Here is a 9,725-nt window from a genome sequence, read left to right on the forward strand (position 1 = left end):
TCTACACGGCCGTCGACTACACTAAGTAAGTTGCCATAGGTTGGGCTAGTTAGGTGGTTGTGCTGTAGTTGTTGTGTGAGATCAAAGTCTACACGGCCGTCAACTACACTAAGTAAGGATGTTACAAGCTGTGTTCTTTATTATGTAATTGTGCTGTAGTTGATATGTGTGGTTTTGTGGTTAGAGTTAAATAGGTATGCAGTGGATGAAACATTGCGTAATACTTAAATTACAAAACGGACTTACTCGTCCATTAAAGGATTTATTGAAACTAAAACAGAATTGACTTAAATGAGGAAGTGGGGTAGTAGATGAAAACAATCTGTCAAAATCATGGACATTGACCCACCCTGTTCAAAACCAGAGGCGTAGCAACCCTTCCCGGCGCCCGGGGACAAATTTTCAATTTGCCCCCCCCCCCCCCTAAAACTTTCCATTTGCACCCCCCCCCCCCATATATTTTTTATATGTATAATGCAAAACTGCAGCTAAAATGAGAGTTTACTTTGTTTTTCCAACCCATTTTGACTCCCTCTAAGGTCGGCGCCCGGGGACATATGTACCCCCCCCCCCCGCCCCCTCTCTCGCTATGCCTCTGGTCCAAACCATTTTGAAAAATATACCATTATAATTTCCTATGTACGAAACGATTTTTTTATCTAAAAAGCTAGGGTTGAATACATTCACATTATCACAGTCGAGCGGCTTTTTATTTTTTCCTCAGCTTCGGCACCCAATACGACGATCGTTTGTCTGTCCACATTAGAATAGGCGAGGAAAATCACTACTATCAAATTTCTAATGGAGTCCCTACCAACCTAAAGGTGGGCTTAAATGTATTAGACAATTATAATTCTAAAATCCGGCATCACATCTGCTTGGGGGTCATCCATAAATGACTTCACGCTTTTTTTACGATTTTTACCTCCCCCCGTCCCCGTCCCCTCCGTCACACGTCGTCACAAAAAGCCATGCCCCCCCCCCTAAATGACGTCACAACTCAGCCTACAACCCCCCTCAAAATTGCTGTTGAATTTTTCTTAAAAGCATATTTTTCCAAAATCTTGTCAGAACTCTGTCAAGATAGAGTATTTTGATCCTATTACAATTTATTAAATCCGTTTTCTAAAACGCGAAATAACTGCTAAAACTCGTTTTCTAACATTGCTTTTTTTATAATTCAAAAAAGTGACGTCACACCATCTGAACCCTCCCCTCCCCCTCATCACACACCGTCACAAAATTACGGACCCCTCCCCCCCTTACGAGTGTGACGTCATTTATGGACGACCCCCTTGTACATTACAACTCATTTTATGGTTTAATTTTTAATTATGTGCTTAACATTTTTTTTTTATGTCCAAAATTCAAATAACTAAATTTTAAATAATCAAGTTTTTTTTTTCATAACTAATATCTAAATATCCAAAATTGCAAAAAAAATATCTAAATCAGAGTTTCTTCCTGGCTTCTCTTAGTGTGTGTGTGGGGGGGGGGGGGAACTCTGAACGAAATGGAATTTATATAGAAAACATATACTGTTACTAGTGTCTGCCCCCCCCCCCCCTCCCAATATCAAGCGCCCCCCTCCCCCGGAGAAAAACGTCTGGAAGAAATACTGATCTAAATTGAAATAATCAAAATTAAAATAACAAAAATCGAAATAACAGAAACTAAACCAACCAAATCTTAAATTAACCTAACGTTTAACAGAGGCGTAGCGACCCTTCCCGGCGCCTGGGGACAAACTTTCAATTTGGTACCCCCTCGGGAGCAAACTTTCGATTTGCACCCTCCCCCCTCAAACTATTTATAATGCAACAATGCATCTAAAATGATATTTTAACTTGTTTTTCCAACCCATTTTGCGCCCCCTAAGGTCGGCGCCCGTGGGACATATGTACCCCCCCCCCCGCCCCCCCCCCCCCCGCCCCATCACTACGCCTCTGACGTTTAAACAACCGAAACGTACCGATCTAAATGTTATTCCACAGGACAACTCCAAACTCGCCCTCAACAGAATCGGGGACGAGGCCACCTATGTCAAGAAGTCGAGCGAGGGCGTTGAGGAATTCGGTCTGCTCTACAACACAGTTCAGAAAAGATGGCGGATCAAAGCTTGTGGTGGGGAGGTGGTTTTCAGAGAGCCTTACAACGACGGCGTTTTAGTTCAGGTGGGATTTTTGCAGTAACACTTATAATTAGGTGCAGACAAGATGTGCAGCTATATTGAAATATGTGGTTTTATTCGTCCTGAACGGCATTTGTTTTAATAGGCTGGATGCGTAAGACCACATTGTACCAAACACATCATTTGCAAAAAGTAATACACCATGACGAAAAGTTTCAAACTTTCGTATTTTACAAAATTTAGAAAAATGTAATACAAACTGTTGTTTTTTTTTACATTTATATAAAGGTGAAATTAACAACATTAGTCTTCTTTTCTTTTATTCATTTTGTCACTGTTTTTCTTTATTTTCTAGTATTTTAATAGTATTTTAATAAGTAAAAATCTATACGGCTGTTTGTTTGGTGATATTTTTTTGTGGAAATATAGTTTACCAACATTTCTTCGTAAATCCAGGAGAAACATAAAATGCTTGGTACTGCTGTAATTTAATTTTATCCTTACAACATTTTCCCTGAGCAGGAGAAATCCCACAAGGATCTGTGTGATTTAATTTTATCCTTACATTACTTCCCCTGGGCAGGAGAAATCCCCCAGGGATCTGTGTGATTTAATTTTATCCTTACATTACTTCCCCTGAGCAGGAGAAATCCCCAGGGATATGTGTAATTTAATTTTATCCTTACATTACTTCCCCTGGGCAGGAGAAATCCACAGGGATATGTGTAATTTAATTTTATCCTTACATTACTTCCCCTGAGCAGGAAAAATTCCCAGGGATCTGTGTGATTTAATTTTATCCTTACATTACTTCCCCTGAGCAGGAAAAATTCCCAGGGATCTGTGTGATTTAAGTCTATCCTTACATTACTTCCCCTGAGCAGGAGAAATCCCCAGGGATCTGTGTGATTGCTCCCCCTGAGGACATTGTTGGCTCAGTGGACAGCGGCAACATCTGCAACCTGAACGGCAAGTACCTGGTCGCCCCCTACACCTCCACCACCTCCAAGCTACTGGCTGACATCGTCCTGGGCTACGAGAACATTCCGGGTGTGGTCAACCTGGAGTAAGTCCAGTTCTAGACCTATGTCCTGTGTTGTTTTCTTTTTTTAAGTTAGAATGGGTTGTTGTTTTGTTTTTTTTTTTTGTTTTTTTTCAAATTTTGTTACACTATCAGTTCCGACTTTTTTTTTGTCGTGCACTTTTTTTTCAAAATTAGCACACAACAAAATATTATCATTCAGCAAGTAATTTTAAGGATATTTCATTAATAAATAGCAAATATAAATAGCTAACTGGCAAAAATATATCTCCATACTTTGCAGTTCTATTTGCCATGGAAACCATGAAAAATATTTAATACGTTTTTCAAACATATTTAAATATTTTTAAACCTCTGTAAATATATTTACCCAAAAATTAATTCCGATCTAAAAAAAAAAAAATATCACATTGCACATACGAAATACTACATTTGTTTAAAGTACAAATCTTAAATTTAAAAAAATTTCTAGCAAACTTTTTTTTTTAAATAATAACCTACACAATCAAAATCCATATCTCACCAACACCCCCACCCCCACCCTACCTCCCCCAGCCCCCAGCCCATACGACAGACCTGCACCGACCTGGCCGGTGTGTTCCTGACCTGCAGTGTGGACAAGAGGGTCGAGGCCCTGGACAAGTGCTCGGCCCTCATCTCCAGCCACAGGGAGCGGAAGTGTTTCTATGACAACCACGGCGCCGACATCACCGAGGGGTTCAAGGACTGCGTCAGTGTCGTCTGCAACAAGGACCAGGACGCGTGAGTACACATTTCAGACTAACGGTGTCTTAGTGAGTTGTGTGGTCGTGTGGCAGGATACTACTTACATAGCAAGAGAATTGGGTTCAAAAAGCCAACTCGATTCATGCAGAACGTGCACCGTCAAAACGACCCAGGACAAAATGGCCTCGTCAATATGACCCCAGACCAACGGTTTCTTAGTGAGTTGTGTGGTCGTGTGGGAAGTTCAGAAACGTAAAGAACTTTTCCGGTGCCCGGAGCGAACTATCAATGCCCCCCCCCCCCCCCACTCTCCGTCTCAATTATACACTGTTCTTCAGGTTAGCAAATAAAAACACCCCCCTCCCCTCCAGTTTGGAAAGTTTAGTGACGCTTTTTTCCAGTTACTTTCATGTGACTTTTTTTGTCCCATAATTGATTTGAAAAACAGTTCATAAAACCAAGTAGTTGTTTATTTCCTTAACGTCGACTCTGTATAATTACGTAATGCAGCTCAGAATAAGGTGGGTTTTTTTACCCTGTTTGGCCGCCCCCTCCCGCAGTTTCCTTGAATGCACCTCTGAACAATGTACTTTCCATCACAATCCATACTATCCCATCCTTCTTTCAAATGACCCCCTTCATACCATTTTCATTCTCTCGATCTTCCTTTTTTTCCCCGTGGGATTCACTCTCCCGCGCCTTTATCTTGATGGTATAAACTGTTATTTTAAAATGTGCTCTAACCATCCATACTTCCTTTCATAACATGACTTTATCCTTTGAAGCCATTGTGAAGCAAAGGTCTGCAACTACACCTCTCCATCTGTTCAGGGCAGTTCAGAGGCGTAGCGATGGGGGGCAGGGGGGTACATATGTCCCCGGGCGCCGACCTTAGGGGGCGCCAAAATGGGTTGTAAAAACAAATTGAAATGTCATTTTTGCTTCATTTTTGCATTATAGTTTGAGGGCTAATCGAAAGTTTCAGGGGGGGGGGGTGCAAATCGAAAGCTTGAGAAGGGGGGGGGGGTGCAAATTGAAAATTCGCTCTCGAGGGGGGCGCCAAATTGAATGTTTGTCCCCGGGCGCCGGGAAGGGTCGCTACGCCTCTGGGGCAGTTCTCTTTAGTTGGGCCCACGTCACTTCCTTTAAAAAACCTACGATATCTTTTTAAACTTAGACTAAATCCGCAACAGCTTTCATGTAATAAATACGTTCGTTAAAATAAATTACCATTAATCAACGATTACAAATTTACCACATACAGATCTTATCACAATGTTAACGATATAAATATCGTGTCTACTTTTTCAGCTGTTCCCGATTGGAGTCAAGCCCAGCAGTAAAAAATTGTCTGAACAATCTCTCCGCCTGTCGTCAATGGCTGTAGTCACGTGATTGGGGCGTCGCACGTGGTACTCTCCACACCAACCACACGTCAACAAATAAACAACTCCAGAAAACTTAGAAAAAAATAATGATTTTTATTTTTATTTTATGACGAAGTGTCAATCAATATTTATGGTGATTAATTACAATACAATTAAAAATAATGGTATAATCAATACTTGATTATTTTAATATTCAAAAACGGTCACAAATTTCAAATTCATTAAGTGAAATAAATAAAAGACGAGTTGGAATTTAAAATGTATTGTGTTTTGTAATATGTAGATGTACATCTCACTATGGAACGGCGTGGCTTAGCGGTAGAGAGCTAGACTGCTAACTCAAAAGTCTCAAGTTCTATTCCGGGTTCAAGTCAGTAGAACGTCCCTGAGTCCACCCAATCAACACCAAATATAACAACAGAACTTAGCCTAACTCTACCTTATCAAATATGCCTTCCCTCTACTAGCTAACACACAACAAAGCGCTTGCTGTATTGCTCTGATCAGAGCAAACTTCCCCGAAACTAGACCACGACGGTAGGGGGGATAAAATGGGTGGGGCGGGGGGGGCGCTTCAATATGCCTAAACTTACAACACACTCCTCTGCCCCTCCCCTATATATTTATGTCACCTGACCTGTTCTTATCACGTGACATGAATTAAGAAGCCGCTCTGATTTAATATTTGGGGGTAAAAAAACTTCAATTTATATCTAAAAACTAAGTATCTAAGTTTTGTTGTATTCCCATGGTCACTGAGTTTTACGGTCGAATTAATATCTAAGTTTTGTTGTATTCACATGGTCACTGAGTTTGACGATCGAATAATCTATATTTATATAATTCTCTTCTGGGAGACGCTAGAAAACAAGCTGTAAACGCGCTCCCTCCAACCCCCACCCCTACATGGTCTGGTGAGCTGTGGTTCACTCTAAATGTTTACAAACAGAGCCGGGTTTAGTGACGACTATTAGGGGCAGATAATTTAGTTTGAAACGATTTTAAACGTAGGGGGTGGGGGTAACTAAGTGGAGTTTACTTTAACGGAGGGGGGGGGGATGAGGGGGGTATCGTCCTTAACGAGCTACTTATAGTGTTTTAAAGAAATATTTTCAGTGGCAGCGTTAGTAGTGTCGAATTTACAAATTATGAATAACTAAAAAGTAGAAAAACAACAACTAAATAGCGGTCTAAGTTCTATTTCGTTACATTCGCACTGATCACTGTGGAGGAGTTTCACTGTATTCAAACATTTCAAAATCGGCCCTAAACCGTTCCTGAATCGCCTTGATAAGAGGACCGGAAACGCTCTTGTACGCCTGACATAAATATTTCCGCCTCTGCTTGTTCGACTCCGTTCTGCTCATCGGCTTTGTGTGAACAAGATCAGTCAACCTTGTCATCACAACATCTCTAGAATATTCCTCCAAGTTTTCCGGAAACTCGGAACTTTCTCGAATGTGTCCGTTAATCTGGAACACCTTCCACATCCTTCTGGCGAGATCTTTGATACTTAAACATTGAGTTAAATTAAGATCCGAATACAGCTGGTAGTAATCGTAGAGGATCGATCTCATCTCGGTTTGGGTGTAATTCGCGAAATCGAATCCGTCGAGAAGATGGCTGAGATTGAACTGGCTGAGTATGTACATCGAATCTGAAGAGAAAGTCTCGACTTTACCGATATAAATAGGTTGAAACACGCAAGGGTTGCACGTTTCAGAGACGGGTCTCACGTGACCGTCCTTTGACGTCATAGCAAACGCTAAAAAATCGCTGAAGCTGATGTTGAGTAGACATACACTAGATGAGAACTCATACGAATTCCACGACCCGGGAAGGTAGTATTTGTCAAGGTAAACACTCCACAATCTTGCATACGGGTCCCGCGCGAAAAAAAATTTGGACGTGTCGGCATGCACTTCCTGTTTGAGAAGCGACCAATCCCCGTGTCCTTCCGGCGCGAGCTCGCTGTGCGCAGTGATGCGCATGACGTCAAAAGGCGATGTTATATTTAGACGTTTCATGTCTTCCGGTCGGGTGATGAAGCTGAACACGCGCGCCCAGAAGGTGCAGCCGGCTTTCGCCACGTGGCAGTACATCATTGTCTGGTTCGGGTCCTTGAAGACGGCCCAGGTGTTAAGCCCGGGCCCCAGGTTGTACCCCCAGTGGGCGTCGCACGCCGCCTTGACCACCGCCCTCCGTCGGGTCATCTCGTACTTGGTCCCCCAGTAGAGGCTTCGGCTTAAACTGAAATGTCGTTTGTTTTAAAATATTACTACGGCCTCAGCCGGTATGATGTAAGGGTAGTACTCAGATAATTGATAAATCTAGTCTTAAGATTTAACTCACGTTAGGGAAAGTAAAGGCGGCTGGGCATTGTGCTGAACATACTATCCCTTCATACCCCGAGGTCACAGAAACAGGTGAACTCTACTTCACTTGCACCATGGACCTTCAGACTCTCGAGAAGGGAACTTAGTCCAGATACCAGGCTCGAGGTCGTAAGACGTCCCTGAGTCCACCCAGCTCTGATGGGTACCTGACTCCTGTTAGGGAAAGGAATGTCGGTTGGGCATAGTGCTGACCACACTATCCTTTTGCAAGCCGAAATAATTGAAACAGGTGAACTCTACTTCACCTGCCCCATAGACCCATAGATTTGAAAGAGTACGCTTAGTCTAAGGATTAGGCATAAGCAAATTCAATTTTTTTTAATTAGCCCTACATGTAATCTCAGAAGTAAAACTTATTATCCGAAATTATTATTTTAATGACTCGTTAAACTAATTGCAGTGCTAGAACGTTCGAACAAGTATAACTAATTAATATTTCGTAATATAACCTTCCGCTTATTTTGAAGAGTTAGACATTTAATAAATTAGGTGACCTCAGCATGACCCTTAATCTAGTTACTCATAAGTGCCGAGTGTTTCGGCGACACCCGATAGATTTCTGAGACTTTTCTCTTATAAACAGAACCATAAACAAATAATTATGTATAAGAATCACTAAATTCGACGTAATCTACAACATTTTGAATCTACACTGGTTATTGTAAAAGCCGGGGCTTTATAGGTATATGAGAAAAATCCTCTAGAGAAATGTTCGGTATGCCTATTTTAACACGATACAAATATTTTTTTTAAGTAGTGTTAGAATAGATGTTCAAAGGCAGTCGCTTACCTCAATTGAATTTCTCCTTGGCGAATCTGAAAAATTAAATAGTTTATTATAGGCTTGCACTAACATTCTAAATAACATATATATATACATATATATATATATATATATATATATATATATATATATATATATATATATATATATATATATATATATATATATATATATATATATATATATATATATAAAAGTAAAGTTTCCCTTTCAAACCTGACGGTCTATGTAGCAAGTGAAGTAGAGTTCACTTGTTTCTGTGACCTCGGCATATGAAGGGATAGTGTGGACAGCACTATGCCCAGCCGCCTTTACTCTCCCTAACGTGAGTTAGGTACCCATCAGAGTTGGGTGGACTCAGGGAAGGTCTACTGACTTGAACCCGGATTCGAACTCGAGACAGTCCAGCTATCTACCGCTAGACCACTCCGTCCCCTATATATTAATATATATATATATATATATATATATATATATATATATATATATATATATATATATATATATATATATATATTAATATATATATATATATATATATATTACTAAACACGGATAGACATTAGAGATAGTGTTGACACTTTTACTTATCGTACATAATGACACCCAACATAGTATTGCCTCTCCTTAAACCTTATAACAAATTCTGCATCAGTCTGTACTAAAAAAAATCTGTGCAAACTTCATCTTCAATTAATTGAACAAACTCTTATTTCGTCAATAAAATTTGCGATATTTTTTATGGTGTATTACCCTTTCCGAATGCTGTCACCTTATCGTATTGTCTGCCCCTACCACCCCCCTAGTGCACTACTGGATCCAAAAACACTTAACTGCACAAAACTATTATTTCCCTTAAACTTGCGTTATCTGCCCCTGAAAGTAGTCACATAAAATACACTGTACCTGTTACACCTGCCGAGCCCCACATTGATTGCAACCACAGTGCAAACGTCGCCAGCACACAGATAGGTAATAATTTGAGAACCCTCCTATATCTCATATTGACGACCAACTGTTAGTATCATCTGAGTTATCCAACCTACGAACAAACAGATTTCACGATATGTATTAGGCACTTGGTAGAATGTACAAAAGGCAAAATAAACTGATTGTATGGGCGGTCAAGGCGTAGCTCTAATTTTATTCTCTTGTAAGTCTTCTTGTAAATATAATATGTGCTAAATATATGCATATATTTAGTATTCGTAAATTGGTAAATATAAGCTTCTATTTACTATTCGCGACATACTAAATA

At 40.3% G+C, this 9,725-nt stretch overlaps 2 protein-coding genes across 2 annotated transcripts in view; one reads left to right on the forward strand and one right to left on the reverse strand.

The window, feature by feature from the left end:
* Positions 1 to 5,455, forward strand: part of LOC131931319 (uncharacterized) — an 8,435-nt gene extending 2,980 nt beyond the window's left edge. Inside the window, exons 5-9 of the mRNA XM_059288072.1 lie at positions 725 to 824; positions 1,995 to 2,174; positions 3,016 to 3,197; positions 3,729 to 3,935; positions 5,211 to 5,455. Coding sequence (XP_059144055.1) covers positions 725 to 824; positions 1,995 to 2,174; positions 3,016 to 3,197; positions 3,729 to 3,935; positions 5,211 to 5,286 — 745 coding nt within the window. The 3' untranslated portion in view covers positions 5,287 to 5,455. The remainder of the gene's footprint in view (positions 1 to 724; positions 825 to 1,994; positions 2,175 to 3,015; positions 3,198 to 3,728; positions 3,936 to 5,210) is intronic.
* A 1,052-nt stretch (positions 5,456 to 6,507) lies between these two features.
* Positions 6,508 to 7,500, reverse strand: LOC131931317 (carbohydrate sulfotransferase 9-like). The gene has a single exon (XM_059288069.1). It carries the CDS (start codon positions 7,498 to 7,500, stop codon positions 6,508 to 6,510), a length of 993 nt encoding a protein of 330 aa, XP_059144052.1.
* Positions 7,501 to 9,725: the final 2,225 nt, after the last annotated feature.

The sequence above is a fragment of the Physella acuta genome, unplaced genomic scaffold (genome assembly GCF_028476545.2).
Source record: "Physella acuta isolate Inbredline_101_S28 unplaced genomic scaffold, ASM2847654v3 ptg001943l, whole genome shotgun sequence".
NCBI classification, from domain to species: Eukaryota; Metazoa; Mollusca; class Gastropoda; family Physidae; genus Physella; species Physella acuta.

Coding starts and splice junctions, on each gene's coding strand:
- LOC131931317 (XM_059288069.1), bottom strand. CDS start 7,500: ATGACCCGACGGAGGGCGGTGGTCAAGGCGGCGTGCGACGCCCACTGG.